Source organism: Ostrea edulis, chromosome 1 (genome assembly GCF_947568905.1).
Source record: "Ostrea edulis chromosome 1, xbOstEdul1.1, whole genome shotgun sequence".
Classification (NCBI taxonomy): Eukaryota; Metazoa; Mollusca; class Bivalvia; order Ostreida; family Ostreidae; genus Ostrea; species Ostrea edulis.
Window position 1 is genome coordinate 43,509,736 of NC_079164.1, and position 23,601 is coordinate 43,533,336.

The window sequence follows — 23,601 nt, forward strand, 5'->3', positions numbered from 1 at the left end:
ATTTTCATGGGATATAAAGAGTCGGGTTCGGTATACGTAATTTAAAGAGCAATGGCGGCAAGTTTAGGTGTGCTGGAAGAAAAGACCAGCAAAAACATCCTGTTTTGCAAAATACTTGTCGTTGGAGCTGGTGGAATTGGCTGTGAATTACTTAAGAATTTAGTACTTACGGGTTTTCAAGACTTAGTGGTGGTAATTGATTTTTAAATTACAACTTTATGCGCGTCGAATTTTGAATTTCATCAAAAGGGTATGAAAACATTCATTTGTTCTCAATGAACAGAAGTAAAGACTGTAAAGTATTGAAATTATGGTTTTTATTTTAATTGTAACAGCCAAAAAACCATTCTTGCATATATATCCAATTAGTGAGATCAACAGCAAGTGTGTCTTCACTTTTAATAGTCATAGTTTATGAAATGCAGACATGTTAAGAGGACTGTACATATCTTATAACGACTCAAGGCGAGCAATCATATATATATATATATATATATATATATATATATATATATATATATATCTCAAATGCTGTGTATCGGTATATATTCTATATCTGAAAATTCCCCAAATGTTTATCGTGATATTGGCCGGCATACATTACAATGTAGCATTCATACAAAAGATGTTTTATATCTTCGTCTACATTACAAGCTTCGCATGATGAAGACACATCTTTTTTCCATTTACTTACATACACATTATTGTTCAAAGTACCGTTAAGAAGTTTATAGTTAAATTTTGATATTCAATACTGGCAAGAATAAAAGCGACTTTTTTAACAGCAAATACAATTTTCAAAATTACAGTCATATTGCATATAACTATTATTATTGTCCGACATGGAAAAATATAAGTGCATAGCTCTCTCATCTATTAATTATCATATGAAAAATCTTTATGATTTCGAGTATGACGTTTTAATTATTGCGATGTGGTGCAGATTTCTTATTTATAATATGTCGTTATTTATTCCGTGTGTAAAATTGTATGTATCATTGTGCAATGGTATATAAGAATAAATAATCACTTTCCCTGGGTTGGGGGTTGCCATCTTGATGCAAAGGATGTTTTACCCAAGACAGAATTTTGTAGTAAAGTAGCAGAAGATGATTTAGTATAGGACATCTTGTAATGTGTACAACCAAAGACTGACCACTTTACATGAATGCATTTTATATGTTAGTGTCAGGCTCCGTGTCATAGTTGTGTATTATATTTTCTTATATGTGTAGAAGAGTGTACTACCTTAGAAAGAGCAAATTGCATAAGGTCCCATGTTATTCAGGTTGGTGTACATCAGATCCTTACAAGGATCGCATCGTTGGTTTGTGGGTGGTAGATGACTCTGGCAGGGAATCATGAGATATTTACATACCAAAGACAGATCATATTTCTATGATTATGTATAATTATATAATACAGATTTTATGTGTAAGGGTGGTGTAGAGTTTTTCTCCTATCTATACCCATTCATATTCAATGGAGAATCTTCACACGCACACCTAGCTTTTTCAAGCATTTTTTAAAATGAAAATATTTTCCATTATTTTTCAGATTCACTAAATTAGATTTAAAAAAAAAAAATCAAAGACAACAAAGAAACAAAACACAAAACATTAAATAGATGAATATAAAAAAAGGGGGATAATAGAAATACATTAACCCTCAAAAAGGAAAAAAACCCCAAGAAAGTCAAAATCATATGCTTAAATGTATATCTCATACTTGTAACATGTTATTTGGCTGAAACAACTTTACAATATGAACTATCGTTGATTGAAAAGTATTGAAACTTTAACAAATGCAGATGTAATCTCTCCTCATTTTGGAGGTTTGGGGATGTAACTTTTATGATCCCTCCCTTTCATGGAATACAGCAGTGAGCTTCTTTTAAAAAATAGTTTTATTTCTCTTTGACCACAAAATGTATGTAAAATTCAATGTTTGTGTATGCCTTTACACAATAAGCTGTAGGGATTTCTATCAAATCTGATAATTTACATGCCAGTACACACTGAAGCAATTATAATAGTGGATTTGAAAGTAGAATAGGTACATGTAGCAATATGATATGACAGTCATGTTCATAATAAAAAATCATGATTTATTTCAAGAGTTTTAAAAAAAAAGGTATAATAATATCCTTAATATTGTTTATTTGTAGAGTTTATGCCAAATCTGTATTTGAGCAACAGTATATTTTGGCAGTGTTTTTATGCCTTTTAGATTGACTTGGATACAATTGATGTAAGCAACTTAAACAGGCAGTTCTTGTTTAGAAAGGAGCATGTTGGAAAGTCCAAAGCACAGGTAAGTGGACAGAATGCACGAAGTTCGAGGATTGACAATAACAGGGCAAGTGAAATATCTGTTTGGGCGTGTCGAAATCTAGACATACTTGTCCGATTGGGCAAGTAAAAAAGTGATATTGAACATAAAATTTTGGATTTTGTTCTTTATTCCAGGATTTCATACATTTGAAAAATCCCCATTAGCATTTCTACCTTGGTGATTAAGTTGTACTGAATATAATTTACTCTCCGGTGTACGACTTAACCTGATCATGATTTCATAGCAAAATCAGACAGAAGCTTTAGATAAAGGAAGCATAACTTCCCAGTCTCCTGTTTTGCATATTTTTGGGAGAAACAAACAGGAAAGACAAGTCAGATTGAAAATAAACAAAAATATGAATTAAAGAAGAAAGAAAAACCCAAGAGTTTTAAGCTGTATAGCAATCTGAATTTTCTGGGCTGACTGACACTGGTGATACAAGCACCAGTATCCATCTGTTTAAAATTGAAAACAGTTGCTAGTGCCAGTGTTTGAAACTTGCTGGAAAATTAGCTAGACATGCAGGGCTGACTGTAAAAGTTGTCAGCTCTGCCAAAGTCCTACCAGCCCTGTGGAAATAACTGCCATTTTTAGCTCATCTGAGCCAAAGGCTCAAGTGAGCTTTTGTGATCAAAATTTATCCGTTGTCTGTCGTCGTCGTCATTGTTGTAAACTTTTCATATTCTTCTCCAGAACCACTGGGTCGATTTCAGCCAAACTTTGCACAAAGCATCTTTTGGTGAAGTGCTTTCAAGTTTCTTCAAATGAAGGATCATGCCCCCTTCAAAGGGGAGATAATCACTAAAATGCAAAATTAGGGTAGGGTCATTTAAAAATCTTCTGAAGAACCACTGGGTCAGAGGAGCTGACATTTACAGGAAAGCTTCCTGACATAGTGCAGATTCAAGTTTGTTCAAATCATGGTCCCGGGGGGTAGGATGAGGCCACAATAGGGGATCAAAGTTTTACATAGAAATATATAGGGAAAATTTTTAAACTCTTCTCAAGTACCAATGAGCCAGAAGAGCTGACATTTACATGAAAGCTTCCTGACATAGTGCAGATTCAAGTTTGTTCAAATCATGGCCTCACAGGGCAGGATGGGGCCACAATAGGGGGTCAAAGTTTTACATAGAAATATATAGGGGAAAATCTTTAAATATCTTCTTCTCAAGAACCATTGGGCCAAAGAAATTGACATTTACATGAAAGCTTTCTGACATAGTGCAGATTCAAGTTTGTTCAAATCATGACCTCCAGGGGTAGGTTGGGGCCACAATAGGGACTAAGGTTTTACATGCAAATATATATGGAAAGTCTTCAGATATGGGTCAAGTTGACTCAGGTGAGCGATATGGGCCACTTGTTTAGAATACTTTTAATATTATCTACTAATAAGGATGACAGGCCTAATTTGTTTCTACCAGACAGATTTTATTCAAATTTTGATAAATATGGTTAAAAAAAAAAAATGCATTAATAAATTAAAATGAATGGGGGTGGGGGGTGGGGGGGGGTGGTTAAATACGGTCATCAATTTTGATTTTCTGTGGGGTTGCTTTAAAAGTAGGCAGTAAAAATTATTAATCAAACGAGAAAAACGGAAAATAACCCTGTACAGTATAAAAGTATGACAGCCAGAAGATAATCTTCAAAATCATAAAAAAAAATATAGGTTATCAGCGTATTGAATCATCGTATGATATTCCAAGAGTGGTGTCAAAATATGTCGTGTATATGAAGTGTCACAAATTCAATGATTCCAGTACAGAACTCAGTATTGGGGCTTGAAACGACGGCTTTTTCTTCTTCTTCTCAATAACAGAATAGTGTAGATATTCTTTTATTTTGCTGTACACACGTACAACTTTGATTCATGATACATGTATGGCTTTATCCGCAGAAGTGTGAAATCTGTAGTGTTTAAAGCAATTTAGGTGACTTGGGCTGTATTTGTTTGGTTGGTTGGATTGCTATGTGACTGATCCAAATTTACTCGTTTGCAGTACAGAGATCTCCAGTAGATTTCTATCGTCTATTTCTCTAAGAGCAAGTTGAGTCTGGAGACATACTGGCAATATCCTGGACCAATTGATAGTTGTGGAGATGGAAAACAAAATAAACCCGAGGACTTAGTTCCCATAATTTCACTCTCGATCATAAAATTGATGAGGTCTGTTCTTTGGCTTGTTACAACTTTGTTACCAGTACGTTAAAATAGATTTGATTCACCTAAATTTTATTTTGCGGAAATTTTAACATGTCCAGTGTTGTCCAGTCTATACCAGGAAATTTGTTCTCCCGTGGCAAAATTTATGCGTCTCAGGCAGTTGGACATACAAGCGATGATCCACAAAATCTAAGCAGAAAAATAACTTGTCCTTTAATTTTGATACTGCATACTATGTTATACATCCTGAAATGTCATATACTGCACATCGTACGCCTTTGAAGTTGTTTATTTCTTGTTATTTCAATATACTGTTCTTTGGCTATTTACATTGAACCAAATTATGATATGTGATAAATTTTCAATAAAACTCTTAATTTTTTTTAGCAACTAATATTAGAATCTGAGCAGGTCAGAAGTGTTGTTTATAGCAGTATAGTTCATTGTGTGATTAAAAGAAAATTTGTACAACTGTTGATATTGTATATGTATATTTTCTTGTTGCCAATTAGAATTGTTCACATCATGCTTTCACTCTACTGGTTTTTTTCAGTGACTTCCACTCGCCAATTCCTGTAACACAATGCCAAGCATTGATTTAGTATTTAATAATGTCTCTGTTTTAGGTTGCCAAAGCCAGTGCCTTGACTTTTAATCCAAATGCAAAAATTGTGGCACATCATGACAGTATTATGAGGTGTGTGTGTGTCACTGCTTAAAGGTGGTTAAATCATGCATGTATATTGCCAATATTTTTTGTGTGAATATTACTTATCTTATTAAAACTGCCTTGCCCAAAAGGAGTTTAATGCACTTTGCCAGAAGATAAAACTGCAATTATGATTTTGTAATCAATTTTTATCTCCATTCCAGCCCAGATTATGGAGTTGATTTCTTTAGAAAATTTGACATGGTTATGAATGCTTTGGACAATAGAGGTAACTGCTTTTACAAACTTTCTTGTATTTTTAATAATATTTAAATAAGACATCCAGGAAACTTGAGATTACTTAAACCTTGATAAATCAATTTTAGTGTCCTACTGGCAAAACCAAAGGGGAACTTCTAGTTTCCTCTCCACCTGTTTGCCCATCTGTTACAACTTAGTTTTTCAGACTGTTTAGCTTCCCTGAGCTGAAGGCTCAAGTGAGCTTTTCTGATCAAAACTTTCTGTTGTCTGTTGTTGGCATCATTGTTGTAAACTTTTCACATTTTCATCTTCTTCATTAAAACCACTTGGCCAATTTTATCCAAACTTGGCACAAATCGTCCTTGAGTGAAGGGGATTCAAGTTTGTTAAAATGAGGGAAAACACCCTTCTCCAAGGGGAGATGATACTGGAAATACACTGACAAATTAAAGAAAATTTTCTTCTCCAGAACCAGCGCGTAAATTTCAATCAAACAAATTATCCTTGGGTGAAGGGGGTTGAAGTTCGTTCAAATGGAGAGCCATGCCCTCTTTAAAGGGGAGATTAAAAAAAAAATAGGGCATAGTCATTTTAAAATCTTCTGAAGAAACACTGGTCAAGACAAGTTTAAATTTACGTGGCAGCTTCCGGACATAGTGCAGATTCAAGATTATTAAAACCATAGCCCCCAGGGGTAGGGTGGGGCAACAATAAGGGATCAATGTTTTTCATGTACATATAGGAAAATCTTTAAAAATCTTCTCAAGATCCATTAAAACCACTGGGCCAGAAAAAAGTTCATGAAAGCTTCCTAAAATACAGTAGGTCCAAGTTTGTGCAATTCATGGTTCCCGGGGGTAGGGTGGGATGACAATAGGGGATCAAAGTTTTACATATGCTGATATACTGGAAAAATCTTTAGAAATATCTCTTGAACTATTTAAGCTAGGGTTTTCATATTTTGTATATACATTTTTTACAAAACGACTTTTCATGTGATGTAATGGTGTGTTATCTTGTGATCTTGACCTGGAAGTAATGTATGATTGAAATAAGTATTGTATATAAAATTAGGAATTTTTTCCCCTTCATAACAGCTGCCAGGAACCATGTCAACAGAATGTGTCTGGCCGCAGACATCCCATTGATAGAAAGTGGTACTGCAGGATACCTGGGACAGGTTACCGTCATCAAAAAGGTAAATACACTGAATTAGCCACTAAACACACTGAATTCGTCAGTAAACACACTGAATTAGTCAGTAAACACACACTGAATTGGCCAGTAAATACACACTGAATTAGTCAGTAAACACGCACACTGAATTAATCAGTAAACACACACTGTATTAGTCAGTAAACACACACTGAATTAGTCAGTAAATACACACTGAATTAACCAGTAAACACACACTGAATTAGTCAGTAAACACACACTGAATTAGCCAGTATACACACACTGAATTAGTCAGTAAACACACACTGAATTAGTCAGTAAACACACACTGAATTAGTAAACACACACTGTATTAGTCAGTAAACACACACTGAATTAGTCAGTAAATACACACTGAATTAACCAGTAAACACACACTGAATTAGTCAGTAAACACACACTGAATTAGCCAGTATACACACACTGAATTAGTCAGTAAACACACACTGAATTAGTCAGTAAACACACACTGAATTAGTAAACACACACTGAATTAGTCAGTAAACACACACTGAATTAGTCAGTATACACACACTGAATTAGTCAGTAAACACACACTGAATTAGTCAGTAAGCACACAATGAATTAGCCAAGATCATGTTTATACCAATATGATTTAAGAGAAGGCATCATCATGCAGAAAAAGTGTTTAGAATTTTTACATTCATGAAAACAAGGGATAGAACAGTCATACAAAATCTTAAGTTAGATATGTCAATAACTTTAAATCGCTTTTCCCCCTCCTTGTAAATTTTAACTTTATATTCCTAGTGATATTTCCCTTTGATTAATACTTTATCATTTGGTCTGTTTCATTGCAGTCGCTGACAGAATGTTATGAGTGTCAACCAAAACCACCTCAGAAAACCTTCCCAGGATGCACCATTAGAAACACGCCATCAGAGCCCATCCACTGTGTGGTATGGGCTAAACATCTGTTCAAGTGAGTATGCAGTTTGTGAAAATGTCCCATATAAAATACACCATTACATGTAATGTAATCTGCCTCGTCTGCATTACAGTTGAACCTTTGATAATTTTTGCTAACAAAACCATGAAATGAAAACTGCACAGTGAATATAATCTTGCCATAACATTCATATAGAATGAACATAAAAATCTTTGATTTCAAACTGCATGTAAATGGATTTAGAACTGTGTACTGTGGGGATTCATATTTTGGCGTCTTTAGTCACTTCTGGTAATTTGTGATCTGACTTTGCCAAAATAAGATTGTTCATACATGTACAGTGGAGCCTCGGTAATCCGGATGCCATTAATCCGGACGCTTCATCTTCCAGACGATTTTTCTAGGGAACAGAATTTTTATACCTTATTTTGCATCATTAATCCGGAAATTCGAGTTCCAGATCCGGACGGTCACTGTTTACTACAAAACGTTATAATGCATTGAAAATTGTACCGTTAATCCGGACGGTAAATTTGTTTAGGGAAGTTCTGTGTTGGACAATTTCAGCAAGGCGCAAATTATAAAGAAAACAAGCCAAACTGTCTAATTGAAGCGATTACCTGTACCCTGTCCACACCTACCTATAATTAGGTGGTATGTGATGATATGTCTATTAGATAGCACGTGCCGATCGAGACATGGTGTTGCCAATTTTCGCACATAAGGTTTTTATTGTGTGTAGTGTTGAATTTTGTAAATAAATTTGTAGATATTATTTTGTAGTCTTGATCAATAGCCTAATAGTATTAATAAATTAAACATCATGCTGTAATGATAATTTTTTTTAACTGCTACACATATCAGTTGTATTGATTTGTAAATTGATTATAGGCTTATGCAAATCTAAAATGTGTAGAGTATACTTCTAGATTCTGGATTTTATACTGTTGATTGGCATGAAATATACATGTATGTTAATTCACATGTATACGTAGTAAGTTTTTAACGTTTAGAATGTCACGCATGTAGAATGTACCTGTGTACGAATAATTCTTGTTACGATGTTGTAGAGCTTTATTGCTTTCGAATTTTTAAACTCTGGGTAGAAGTGAGAAAATTACCATTTTAAGGAAAATGACGATTAAATTTTGTATGTACCCGTAATGTTAGTTTCACCGAGTTTTGTTCCGTTATTATAGCATCATGAAAATAATAGGTGCGCGTGGCTAGATCAAAGCAGTAGTAGGCCTTGATATTATGAGCTTAAATGATTTTGTTCTCCCGATATTGGCTTGGATAATTATAGAGTAAGAAATATAAACTCTGGCAGATTGAATTTTGGTCAAAGAATGTTGTTAACTGACATGATAATCACGAAATTCTTATATCAACTTTGGACGATGAAGATTGTTTTAACAGACTGCCGAACCCGTGAATCATGACATATGGAATTACCGGCCTCTTTAAGAAGTAAAAGTGTGATGAAATGTTTGAAGTGTGAATGATTTATGTTAGTTACTAATGTAATGATTTATTTACTTAGAGTTACATAAAGTGCTTCATTATTTGTTTTAGTGCATACGATTCACAGTTTTGTATATTTATTTGTAGGGCTCATATGCACAATGTAAGCACGGGCAAATACACTGAACACGTACATTAAATTTTAGTGCTTTGAAATACATGTAAATGTTAACATTATCATAATTTATTTACTAATGCAAATGGTCAAATCCAATGATAGAATGTGTTTAATTGACTATGCATCAATAAAGTAGACATATATTGGTTACTTATGTAAAGATAGAAAATATGCGATTCAATTATCCGGACGCTTCATTTATCCGGACGATTTTGCTGGGAACCAAAGTGTCCGGATTAACGAGGCTCCACTGTATGCATTATGTTGTATAATGATATTGTATAGTATATAGAGAGAATATTACATGCTAAACTCCACATCATATGTCATATCAGCCCGAGTGGCCTCATATCAGCCCGAGGGCCAAAGGCTCGAGGAATGATATGGGGCCCCGAGGGCTGAAATGATATGGATTTTAGCATGTAATCTATTTATTATATACTGCACTTTTCCATACTTAAATATTGTATACATATGTGTGGTATAGTGTTTTGAATTTTTTTTTTATATTTGATACGGAGTCCCAGAGCTGAATTTATAAATTTAAATATTATTCTTTTTATAACATTCTGGTTACTTTTTACGACCAATTTGCATTTTAAAGAGTTGATACATTACTTTGATAAAAACCTCGATATGATTTACTCTGGTAAAAACTTTGGTGCATTGATTCACTATAATGGTGAACCTTTGATACATTGATGGTAAAATTTGTAAATACCTTGATACATTGATTATGATACTTTGATTTACTCCAGTAAAAACTTTGATACGTTGATTGTTACGAGCGAATACGTAATTTTCGGACTGATATGCATTTTTGCATGCCGGTCTGATATGTGATATGGGTTTTACGACCGGTCGTTAATATTGGCTATTGTGATGTCATTCATGTCACGCGGTGCAGAATCGGCATAATCATTACTAAGTATATGATAAAGAAAAATATTATTAATAATGCTAATTCATGAGTACTTCAATTTATTCCTAAATGCAATTGCAATTGATTTTAAATGCACATGTAGTATTTGTAAGTGTACTGGAATCATTACAAGGTGAACAGTAACAATCATCACTTATTCTCCTTTACATTATGTTTATAATTGTTTTTAGTCAGTTATTTGGGGAGGAAGACCCGGACCAGGATGTATCACCTGACACTGAAGATCCTGAGTTAACAGGTGAGTACCTCAGCACAATACTGTAAAAGATGTCACATGTACCCAACTCAGCACAATACTGTAAAAGATGTCACATGTACCCAACTCAGCACAATACTGTAAAAGATGTCACATGTACACAATGGTGGCTACCTCAGCACAGTACTGTAAAAGATGTCACATGTACACAATGGTGGCTACCTCAGCACAATACTGTAAAAGATGTCACATGTACACAATGGTGGCTACCTCAGCACAATACTGTAAAAGATGTCACATGTACACAATGGTGACTACCTCAGCACAATACTGTAAAAGATGTCACCTGTACACAATGGTGGCTACCTCAGCACAGTACTGTAAAAGATGGTCACATGTACACAATGGTGGCTACCTCAGCACAATTCTGTAAAAGATGTCACATGTACACAATGGTGGCTACCTCAGCACAATACTGTAAAAGATGTCACATATACACAATGTGGTGAGTACCTCAGCACAATACTGTAAAAGATGGTCACATGTACACAATGGTGGGTACCTCAGCACAGTACTGTAAAAGATGGTCACATGTACACAATGGTGGGTACCTCAGCACAGTATTGTAAAAGATGGTCACATGTGCATACTATGGATGGGCACCTCAACATCACATAGTGAAACATGACTACATATACACATGGTGATGGGCACCTCAACATCACATGGTAAAACATTGACATATACACATGATGGGTACCTTAACATACATGTAACATGGTGAAACATGGTCACATGTACACAACATGGTGGGCACCTCAAAATCACATGGTAATACAATACACATGATGGGCACCTCAACATCACATGGGAAAACAATACACATGATGGGCACCTCAACATCACATGGGAAAACAATACACATGATGGGTACCTTAACATCACATGATAAAACATGATCACATGCACAATATGATGGGCACTTTGATATCACATGATAAAACATAGTGACATATACACATGGTGGTGTGTACCTCAACATTACGTGGTAAAACATGGTGACTGCCATGTATATACAATTCAGGGCATTAACTGAAGTTTTTCTCTGCACTCAAATGAAATAAATCGCACACATTGTATGAAGTACTCTAGAACAGAGACCTACAGACAGGGATATATATATATATATATATATATATATATATATATATGTCCATAATATGAAAACAACAAAACGCAGATCTCCACAAACGTTCATTATTTTTCAGTGCACCAGTGGGAATTATGATGAGATGTAATGACTATAGTATATTTGTAAGATTTGTACATGTGTGACATAATCTTATGAACTTCAGCTGAAGCAGGCCAGACAGCCCTGGACCAGAAGGAAAAGGCAAACACAGCAGGGGGGATAGAGAGGAAATCCACAAGGGCATGGGCAATGGAGACGGGATATAACGCAAAGAAAATATTTAATAAGGTAATTAACAGCACTGTAATATAAATCGTTAATGATATCAGTGCAATCAGATTGTGCTCCTATGTACCTCTTTGTGTTGTGCTTGTCATTCTTTGCCCCATTTCCTTTCCAGTTATTCAGGGATGACATTAAATACTTATTATCCATGGAAACTTTGTGGAAGAAGAGGCGGCCCCCTGTTCCCCTGGATTTTGATAATCTACCACATACAGGTTTGTTCTTTATCTTTTACTCTGATTGATTGTACAATAATCTACCACATACAGGTTTGTTCTTTATCTTTTACTCTGAATAATCTACCACATACAGGTTTGTTCTTTATCTTTTACTCTGATTGATTGTACAATAATCTACCACATACAGGCTTGTTCTTCATCTATTCCTCTGATTGATTGTAAATATCACGCAATGGACCCACTGTACATTTGTATCAGAACCATTACATCATTAGCATCTTTGCTAGCCAGGGGTTCCCATCTTGATTGAAATTGTCATCTTCTCCCTGATTTAATGGTTGCCAGCATTTGTTGCAGTAGTACACAGTCTCTCGTCTCATGCTGCAAGCTTTGAATGATGAGAACAAGTAAAATTTAGACTAAACCCAGGCATTACTTGTACATTTATATACATGTAGTACATGTGTAATGCCTGTATGGTGATGTCAATAAATGTAAGAGTAATGAGACATTCTGTCAGAAAGGCTCTCTTAATTTCAGAGTCTGCCGAGTCGTCCTCTATGATGAGGGATCAGAGAATTTGGTCAATGAAGGAGTGTGCGACAGTCTTCAGTGATTGTCTGGCCGGTCTCAAAGAGGAGTTTGCCAAGCAGGGGGAGAATGGCATGCTGATCTGGGACAAAGTAGGATATCTCACACTCCAGACTCTGACATAACCATCAAACAAATATTTCATTTGTGAACTATGCCACACTGTTGTTTAAGTTGTTTCCTCGGTATGGTTTCAGGATGATGAACTAGCCATGGACTTCGTAGCCTGCACAGCTAACATCAGATGCCACATATTTGGTATCAACCAAAAAACCAGATTTGACATCAAATGTAAGATGGAAACAGAATTTGAAGAAAAAATACTGCTGTATTTGTTGCTATTTGATGAAGTGCTTTGTAAGGTTGGATGAAGTCATGGAATATATTTTCATTTATCCGTTTTGCTGCACTTGAGAATTTCCATATTTTAAGACATTCTACCTGTAAGCATTTGATATTTAATGCACCCATAAATTTTATCCATATTTAAAAACATCCTACCAATTAATATTTAATGCACCCATAAATTTTGTCCATATTTAAAAACATCCTACCAATTAATATTTGATGCACCCATGAATTTTACTCATATTTAAAAGCATCCTACCAATTAATACTTGACACACTCATAAAGTTTACCCATATTTAAAAACATCCTACCAATCACAGGCACTTGTTTCTGTAAAACACTTACGACCTCTGTATACTAGTAATAACACAAGGCACCTAGCTTCAAATGGCACCCCCTGAGAATGTCGGCCTTTTGAGCTTCCAGGGAATATGCTATGTAAATGTACTTACTACCGTTCTCTAGTACAATCATTCAACTAAATAACCATGTATGGCATGACTGCATTTATTGCCTATTATCTCCAAAAACTGCAACAAAACATAGGTCTACCTTTAGACTTTTTCCATATTTAAAAACATCCTGTTTATTATTAATATTTGATCCATCCTAAAAAAAATTATCCATATTAAAACTTAAGACATTCCATCAATTAATATTTTATAGTACACCCATAAATTGTATCCATATTTAAAAACGTATTACCAAATAAATATTTGATGCACCCTTAAATTTTAGCCATATTTGAAGACTTCCTACCAATTTCAATAGTATTTGATGTTCTCTTTAACTTTTAGCAATGGCTGGAAACATTATACCCGCAATAGCAACAACAAATGCCATCATAGCAGCACTGATAGTCATGGAGGGATTGAAGATCTTAAATGGAAAAATAGAGGAATGCAAACAAGTAGGTCTGGTTTATTTGTATCTGGCTTCAAATATAATTCAGGCTAAAAAAAAAAAGTAATGGTGTGGTTCCTATTACATGCTTTTCAGAAGTAGAGTAGGTAGGTCAGAATTTTTGTTGACGTCTTGAATTTCATGCATCATCAATATTAGATGGGGGGGGGGGGGTAGCCAATTAAAAAAAAAATAGGTTAGGTTGGGAACCCGAAACCACACAATTATTTCTTTGTTTACGCCTTACTAATCTTATTGTATTTTAAAATATTTCGATATCTTTGTTGACAGATATATTTAAACAGACAACCCAATCCTAGAAAGAAACTTCTAATACCATGTGCTCTTGACAAACCTAGTCCAAAGTGCTACGTTTGTTCCTCAAAGCCAGAAGTGACAGTCGTGCTAAACACAGGCAAAATTACCATAAAGACATTGGAAGACAAGGTAATGCTACATCTGTGTGAAACAAAGATGCAATTTTAAAAAATGGTAAATTGTAAGGAAGTACATTTGTACATGTATTGGCCCCATTTTTTTCCCCAGGAGAACTGAAAACTGCTGGTTTCACATTTTTCTATCACTATTTGTCAGTGTAAGAGTTCGCAACCGCAAGTTGATAACAGAAATTGATTATCTCTGCTCACATTTGATGACATCATAGGGAAGCTCAAAATGAGATTCATTCATTGTCAGTACCTAATGGATTTTAAGATTTATTGTATTTACATCAACGTGTGCTTAATATTGTATTGAAATATCATTTTGGTACGGATGTTCTACAATAGAATGATAGTAGATTTTAGAAGTATGCTCAGACACTGTACACCGTAGTTTAAACATTTCTCATATTGTAATATCGTAAAAGTGCTTATTTACGCTGGGGGTTAAGTATGCGTTTTTCCACGTCCATCATTACATGTGGGGTAAAAATACGTGGTAACTATACACTTGGGGAAATTTACATGCTTATTACATGACCGCATAATTAGTGTAAATTTCCCCCATGTGTAAATAACTACTTTTAGAGTAAGGTCACTGTTTGATATTGGTTTGATGTCGCTTTATACTATGGATGTTAACCAATACCTTCATTTACTGGATACTTAGTTGAACATTCGATTGTAGAATAACAAATTAGGTACCAGTTCTCTGCTACTTGTACTTGAAAAAAATATGAAATATGGTATTATGTCGTCTGAAAAAGAGGGGTATATTAGTTTACACCTGTCTGTCAACTGTTTGGTCAAGTTTTGTCTGCTCAGTATTTTGAAAACCTTTTACTTGGTAAACATTAAACTTTGTATACTGGTAGGCCCTAAAGAGTAAGTATATTACCCTTATTGATTTTTGAGATCACAAGGTGAAAGATGAGTCTTATTGTATTTTGAGGTCACAAGGTCATAGATCAGGGTCAAACTACTATTGATATAGGAAAATATTGTCCACTCAATTTTTAAGAACCTTTCATTGATATACATCAAACTTGGTAAGGAGTAGATGACCCCTATTTAGTATAAGGTCAAGGTCTAACCACTCTGGCCATAAGAAAATTTTGTCCACTCAATATCTTGTGAAAATCTTGCTTCATAGACATCAAACTGCTACACTGGTATCCCCATTTTCCCCACTATCAGCATGGACAATCTAGATTTAAGTTGACCCTTTTCAATATTGCCAAATGGGGGGATGCATATATGTTTCTAAATCATTTAATGTTTTTGAATTTTTTGAACAGGAAATCAAATTGATACCTGAATAATGCATTTACTAGATAGATGTACAATTACAAACCATCTACTAGTAACCAATGTGCTTTGTATTTGTTAAATTACAATTAGAAGATAAGGCATTTAATCTTCATGTCAAATGTTACTTATCGCTGTGGACCATTAACAAGTCTATCATATTTTTAGAATTGACAAAAATATCCAGTGCAGATACTTTGCCTGAACCACATTGAAAGAAATATTTCTCCCAGATGTCACAATTTTGATGCCCTGATCTTTTTCCCATATACAGTTCCTTGCTTTCCCATAAACTATTTCAATATGTATTTGGACTTCCTAGTATCACTTGTATTTGGATTAATTATGTTGCGTGTTAGTTCTTTTAAACCTCTGCATTTGTGTTTAAAAGGTAAACAGTGATCTGTATTGGGAACAATTTTAAGAATGACAGCATCAGGGGGAAATGGGTGTTATTAAAATGAATTTTCATTAATTCATGCTTCATTTGAGATGTATTTAGAATCTCTGTAAACTGTTGATGAACCACATGCAACAGACATTTCCTCCTCAAAGAAGTGAATGCTAGTGGTTACTTTCATACTAGCAAATGGTTCCATTTCCAATGCAAAATAGCTATAGCTAAATGTATATTTATACACTTGTGTATGTATTACAGGGATTTTCAATTCAAGAGCAAAGAATGACAGTCGTGTATATATAATATAGATTGTAGATTATAAGGAAGATCACAATAAACTGTGATGGATAAATACTAGTGATACTGTTCTGTAGAAAGTGTAATGTTTAAGACAAGTACATTTAGATTTGACAAGTGTAAGTCTTAGACTGATGATAAAGTAACCTTAATTTTTATCATGAAAAGTTGGGGTCTATTTTAGTCCTTTTAAAAAACCTGACTTCTTTTGGTTATCAGTATGTGTGCCTGCTACTGTCTTGAGAAGAAATGCATATTGATTGTGCTTTTTTCAACTATAAAAAGATCTGATTGTACATTTATACAGTATTAAGGTCTTTTAATGGTCATCATTATTTCAATTATGCATGTGACATTTCCAGATTTTGAAGAGTGCTCTTGGAATGGTTGCGCCAGATGTAGAGATTGATGATGGAAAAGGTATGATTTCTAAATTAAAACTGTTCATGATTTAATACAAACATATGATGATATATCGATACAAAAATGTAAAATTAATGCAAAACACATGACTCTGTTACTAAAATTGACCTACTTTTATTCTTGTATATGACATACATGGTACCTGTAACTTGGTTATTGCTATATTTGACAGGAACTATTTTAATTTCAAGTGAAGAGGGGGAGACAGAAGGTACATATCATTTCTTGTCATTAGTTGCATTTAGAAAAGAGACAGATTTAATTGTTGCTATTGGATGACACATGTAGTACATGGAACTCCTTTACTTTCAGAAAACAATGACAAGTTTTTAAGTGAATTCCATATAGGAAATGGCAGTATTCTTAAATGTGATGACTTTTTACAAAGCTACGAATTAAAGGTGATAATAGCCCATGCGTAAGTAGATATGCCTCTTCTTGTCCAACTCATGTTCTGTGTTTACAGCTCTTTCTATTGATCCCCCCCCCCCCCCCAAAATCTTCAAAAATTAAATGAATAACAATTATGAGGTTTAACTTTAGAACTTGAAAAGATTAACCCAGAAAGGATGTCCCAACTTACCAAAATATTTGTTGCTATTACTCTCTAAAATTTCTTTCTATATTCAAAATGTTTTCTAACTCAAAACCTTACTTCTCTATCACTTTTACTCTGACTATCAAAGTGTTATGCTGTGTAGATACTGGTTGTGTTTTGATCAATAGAGACAAACTGGAGGAAGATAAGGAGTTTGACGTGGTAGGAGATTTATCAGAGCTCCAGGCCAAACCTCAGGAGGAGAAATCAGCCGATCAAAATGGGGCTACTACGGACCACCAGGACGGTGAGTACTGTTACCAAGTGAATACAGTGTGTGTTCACTGAAGGGCTGTATTTGTTTGGTCGGGTGGAGAGCTACAAGAGTGAACTTAATTTGCTCGTTTGCAGTTCGGAGATCTCCATTAATCTCAATTGTCTACTTCTCAAAGAGCAAGTAAAGGCTGGAGACATACTGACATACTGGCTATATCCTGGACCAGTTTTGGAAATGGGAAATAAATAGACACCATCAGTATAAATTATCCAGATAAGTGGAGTTAATCGGGTTTTACTTTGGGTTCTGTCATTCATCCAAATATTTCACTCTCACTTTTCATACTTGCATTGTTCACAACTGCTGCAAATTCATGAAGAAATGGCTATCATTACCGTGGGTAGATATGTCAAAGGCAAAACCATTGGAAATGTACATGTAAATACATGTTGTCACCCTTGATGGTCTGGCCTTTGCACATTCACAATTTGAAGACAGTAATACAGTGATGTGTTTTAGTGTGAGTGCATTCATTCCCTTGGATAATTTTTATTAGCCGAGTTGCAACGAAGTTGAACTCGGCTATTGGTTTGGTGATGCGGGCGGTTGGGCGTCAACAATTGGTTTCCGGATGATAACTCAGAAAGTTTAAATCCGAATCAAATGATACTTAAAGATATTGTTATGTACCAGGTAAGGAAGACCCCTATTGATTTTGGAGAAAATGGGTCAAAGGTCAAGGTCACAGTGACCAAAAATAGATTTAAAATTCCCCCCAAAAATTTAGTTTCCGGAGAATAACTTGAAAATTTTTAATTTGAATCAAATGAAACTTGGTTATATTGTTGGATACCAGCAAAGCAAGGCCCCTATTGATTTTGGAGAAAAAGGGTCAAGGTCACAGTGACCAAAAATAGATTGAAAACTTCAGACAAATATGGTTTCTGGACAGTAACTTGAAAAGTTTAAAACTGAAATTAGTTTTTCACAATTATAATTATGCCACATCATTCCTGACTTTACAATGTATCCCATGCAACTCGGCTTATGCACCCCTGGGTGCATATATTGATTTTTCACTCATATTGAGACATCACCAGCCGTAGGTAAAGTGTTGCCAATTTAGACATATTTACATTCATTGAATCTTTTATCTTATCTTTCTTTTAAAATTGACATTGCTTTCAACATAGACAATGAGTACATGTAGCAAACTAGTTTGATCCGGGATTTTAGCTCACCTGAGCTGAAAGCTCAAGTGACGTTTTCCTTTCATTTTTTATCCGCCATCTATCTATCCATTCGTAAACATTTTATATTTTTGACTTCTTCTCCAGGACTGCTGGGCCAATTTCAAGCAAACTTTGCGCAATGCATCCTTGGGTGAAGGGCTTTCAAGTTTGTTAAAATGAAGAGTCAGGCCCCCTTCAAAGGGGAGATAATAACGAAAATGCAAAACTTGGGTGAGGTCATTTAAAAGTCTTCTTCTCAAGAACCACTTGACCAGAAAAGTTGATATTTACATGAAAGCTTCCTGACATAGTGCACATTCAATTTTGTTAAAATCTTGGCTCCTTATGCTGATATATATAGGAAAAATCTTTAAAAATATCTCTTGAACTATTTAAGCTAGGGCTTTTATATTTTGTATATACATTCTTTATGGAAAGACTTTTCATGTGATCCTATGGTGTACGATATTGTGACCTTGACCTGAAAGTTTGACCTACTTATAACAAAAATGTGACCTATTCAATATGTCCTGAACTATTCATTTAAGATAGATCTTTCATATCTTGTATATAGATTTCTTTTGATAAGACCTTTTATTTCATTTTATGTCCTTTGATCCTGTGACTGAACTCTGAGTTTGACCTACGTTTCAGATAACATAGCCTATTAAGCACAATATATATATGGAACTATTTTAGGTAGGGCTTTATATTTTGTGCATTGATTCTTTATGACAAGACCTTCTGACGCAATGGTGTTTGATCTTTTGACCTTAGAGTTTGACTTATTTAAAAAAAAAAAACCTTACCTTTATGGCAAGACCTTGTTGTACTTTGGTGTGTGACCTTGAACAATGACAGGCCAAGGTGGCCCAGGTGAGTGATGTGGCCCCATGGGCCTGTTGTTTAGTTACCACTGTCCACGTAATTATTACCAAATATGGAGCATTGTCAAGGCGAACGGTTGCATTGGCTGTTCCTTTTAAACATGAAAATATAAATATGAACAATAAAATATCTTTCCTTGTTTCATTGGGTGATGAAGGTAAGCAGTCATTGCAGAAAAAATACACAATCTGCTTACGTTATGTCAAAAATCTTTACATGTCGTCTTCTCGGGAATCATTTGATTAATGAAATGCTTTCTTTGTTGTTTTATCAGGTGATGAAAGTAGCACATTAGCTGGTTATGCAATTTTTTTGGGCAAAGAATGATTACTTTATCACCTGATAAAACAACAAAGAAAGACATTTTATTGTTTATTTTTATATCTTTGTGCATTTTTTTAAAAATATTTAAACTGAATTAAAGTGCTAAAGTATCATTGATCTTGATGACGCTCCATATTAGGTAATGATTATGCAGACATGTGGTATTTAAAAACCAGATCGAACTAGTCTGCAACAAACGTATTCATTGTCGCAGATGAAAACAATCTCAATTTCAAAAGAAATACAGGTGACTCGATAGCTCGAACTTCGATCTCTCGAAGTGAAATCATGGTCCCGATTTTTTTCTCTATATAACAAAGCAAATTTACTATCAATCTCTCGAACGTTCGATCTCTCGAAGTGAAGTTGGGTCCCGTAAAACACATTTCATTGTTTTTCACTCTCGATCTCTCGAAGTGGTAGTAGCATATACCCACCGTTACCCAAGCGTGTAATAATTTCTGCTTGGGCCTTACTTGTATTTTGTTGAATGCCGGAGGGGTGAAACGATGCATCGCGATATGGCCGAATCGCGATGTAGTGGTCTCGATTCGATGTTCGATTTATTCGGGGTCTGTTTCGGTTCGATACGGTCTTAAAATCATAGCACACATTGCTCTTGATAACACGGTTTCTGATTAGCCAATGGAATTGAAAATTGCCCAATCAACATACGAGTAAACTTTGCTGTATCAAAATGGACGCAGTCGAGTTAAAAAATGCACCCCCAATGTATAAATCCTGGGTATGGCGACATTTCAGCTTTAGGACAAGTGATAAGAGTGTTGCTCTATGTTAAACGTTTTTACATTATGTAGAATTTATTTGCAGAGAGCAATAAATACAACGAAACATAAAACAATCTTAGCATTATGAAGAATTTGGTACATGCTATTGTATCAAATCGAAAATCATCGAATCGAGACTAAAGTATCGAAAATCGAATCGAGAAGGTACTATTTCGTTTCACCCCTAGTAATTAGGTGTTTACATAGTTGAAACATCACCCGTGCTTCTTTGTGGCGGTGAGACACTTGAGTATATAATTGGCTAATTGGTCAGTTCACACCTTGCACTGGGGTTTTGTGTCGTGATGATTAAAATTATATATAACCCGGCTATGAATAAAATCTATAATTTGTTTTGACGTGACAACGAGAGAGTATGTTTTATACATAATTTAGAGATCTACAGATTGTTAAATTTCTCGAGTTTGTTCTTTGTATAAAGTTACCCTAAAACATCGTTTTACACATTCGTTAGAATTTTTGCTTTGGGTAAAGCGACATATTGTGCTCTGTTTAGTTTGTGATAGTAAAGCTTCATCGGAACTTGGTGTAGTATGCCTATCTAAGCATGATTAAAGAACAAATAAATACATAAACTTTGAAATGTTTTTATTAATGCAAAATAAGGTTTTTTTAAATTTTGATATGAAACTACCTGACGAATATGAAGGAAAACATGTCAAAACGATATCATATGATCTTGATGGTAAACATTTCCGGTTACTGTAAAATCTTAACCATACCGGCAGACTTTCAATTTCCGAATTTCGAACTCTCGATTTCTCGAAGTTTTATCAAGGTCCCTTGAACTTCGAGTTATCGAGAGTCACCTGTATAAGTGAAAAGATTCAATGAATGTAAATATAAGGTTACAATGTATCAAATGGGTTGAATTAAATTGAAAGCATCCTCTTTGGAGTGTTCATTTAATGTTGTTGTTCAGATCATGAACCTTGGGGTTATGTTATGGCGTGGTCCGTCTGTCTGTCTGGACCTTGTGGACAGGATATAGACCAAACCTTAAGCTCCAGAATTTTACTACTTTGTACATTTAATCACCATGAAGAGAGGAAGATGCCTATTGTTTTCCAAGATCAAAGGTCACGGTCGTAGTATCACTTAGTAGGAAAAGCTAGTGATAAAATCTTCTGGGCAGAATACAAACCAAACCATAAGCTCCAAACCATATTATTACTTAGTAGGAAAACCTTGTGGGCAGGATACAAACCGAACCATAAGCTCCAGGATATTGCAACTTGGTACATTTGATCACCATGATGAGAGGAAGATGCCTATTATTTTTCAAAGTCAAAGGTCAAGGTTGCAGAATCACTTAGTTGGAAAACCTTGTAGGGATTATACAGACCGAATTGTTGGGGCCAGGACCGTCAAACTTGAAACACATACACTTTATGCCAAGTGGAGGATGCCTATTGTTTCTCAAGTTCGTAGTAGTAGGATACAGACTGAACTGTTGGGGCTAGGACCATCACACTTAGTACACATACATCTTATGCCAAGTGAAAATATTACATAGAGTGTACATGATTTGTCTGTTTTTATGATGCAAAGAAACTATTATGTCCCACCCTGATGATTGCTGATACTACCTGAAGCCAAGTTCTACAAATCATGATGCAAGAAAAACACTATATTAGCTTTTCACGGGCATATTATGTTTCGTTGGCAGTACTTTTGGGTTTTTTCAAGTTTTATGCTGGAATATATAGAGGGAAATCTCCACAACACTACCCCGGAGTCAGAAAAAGTCCTCAATATGGATTAAAGAATTTATACTTTTGATGTTCCATACTGAGAATTCTTTATTCCTGTATAAGTAAGGTGATTCAGTTGAACATTGTGGTCCCTGGGGCTCTTGTTTATTCAGCTCTAATATGAAGTTAGCTTTTTCTCACATTATTGTGGACATCGGTGTCAAGTACATGTGCAGTTTGAAAAATTGGGTGGACTGATTTGATAAAATGTTGAATTTATATTCTACACAAGTGCACTAAATGTGTTCATGCTCTAGTTGTTTTGTTTTGTTTTTTAGAAGAAGATGACCTTATGGTGGTGGAGGATATTGATGTGGTGAAAACTGGGACGAAACGCAAAGCTGATCAGGATATTGAGGAGATCAAGGCCAAACGAACGAAGACCAGCAGTGAAGAGAATGATGATATTGTCGTCCTCTGATTAGAACAGCTCCGGATATCTGAATTGGAGTTTTGCAATATTCATACACATTGAACATAGATATATCACCAAAAGCACATAATTTCAGTATTTTTGTATGTCTTATGAGAACTTCTAACCTGACAGCCAGAAGATCCGATGTGTATGAATTTCTGTGTCTCGTTCATGTCAATCAGGGTTTCCATCCGTAACAATTTAGTCAGGTGTTATTGGACTTTTAAAAAATGTTCTGTGTTGTGTGTTTTGTACAAGTCAATGACAAGTTGAATGTTGTGTGAAATATAAAAACAGGAACAGTAAATTGAATAATGAGATGTTTGTTTTTAATTCTTTTATATTAAGATAAGATATGGTTAAGCAGACTGTCTCACAATTTAGTTCCGGGGGTAACCTGGGGACACTGATAAGACAAGCCGCTGCCTTGACATTGTGGTATATACATATTGTTATCAGGTGTCCTCAGATTACCACCTCTTGGCTTTGTTCAGGGTCGCAATGTAAGCATTTTGGATAACCTCTTTGTGGAAGAAATCCTGTGTAGTCTCATAGCTTGCTGTATATTAATGGCAAGAGAACATGTCAGTGATTCTCCAGTATTATAAATCGTGCATTTTCTGTCCATTACCAATCTGTATATGTATATATGTATGTATCCTCTTTACGGATTG

At 34.9% G+C, this 23,601-nt stretch overlaps 1 protein-coding gene across 2 annotated transcripts; it reads left to right on the forward strand.

Annotated features, from left to right (window-relative positions):
- The first annotated feature begins 32 nt into the window (after window positions 1–32).
- LOC125652901 (SUMO-activating enzyme subunit 2-like) lies at window positions 33–23,248 on the forward strand. 2 transcript variants are annotated; one of them, XM_048882381.2, is made up of 18 exons: window positions 33–192; window positions 2,230–2,313; window positions 5,134–5,204; window positions 5,381–5,445; window positions 6,515–6,615; window positions 7,454–7,575; window positions 10,298–10,365; window positions 11,679–11,803; window positions 11,916–12,015; window positions 12,520–12,662; window positions 12,768–12,861; window positions 13,717–13,829; window positions 14,114–14,269; window positions 16,630–16,687; window positions 16,863–16,901; window positions 17,003–17,108; window positions 17,417–17,535; window positions 22,791–23,248. In XM_048882381.2, exons 1-18 carry the CDS (start codon window positions 52–54, stop codon window positions 22,931–22,933), a joined length of 1,848 nt encoding a protein of 615 aa, XP_048738338.2. In that variant the 5' UTR covers window positions 33–51; the 3' UTR covers window positions 22,934–23,248. The 2 variants fall into 2 exon arrangements, with proteins under 2 accessions (XP_048738338.2, XP_048738345.2); XM_048882388.2 differs by lacking the exons at window positions 12,520–12,662; window positions 12,768–12,861.
- The last annotated feature ends 353 nt before the right edge of the window (window positions 23,249–23,601 follow it).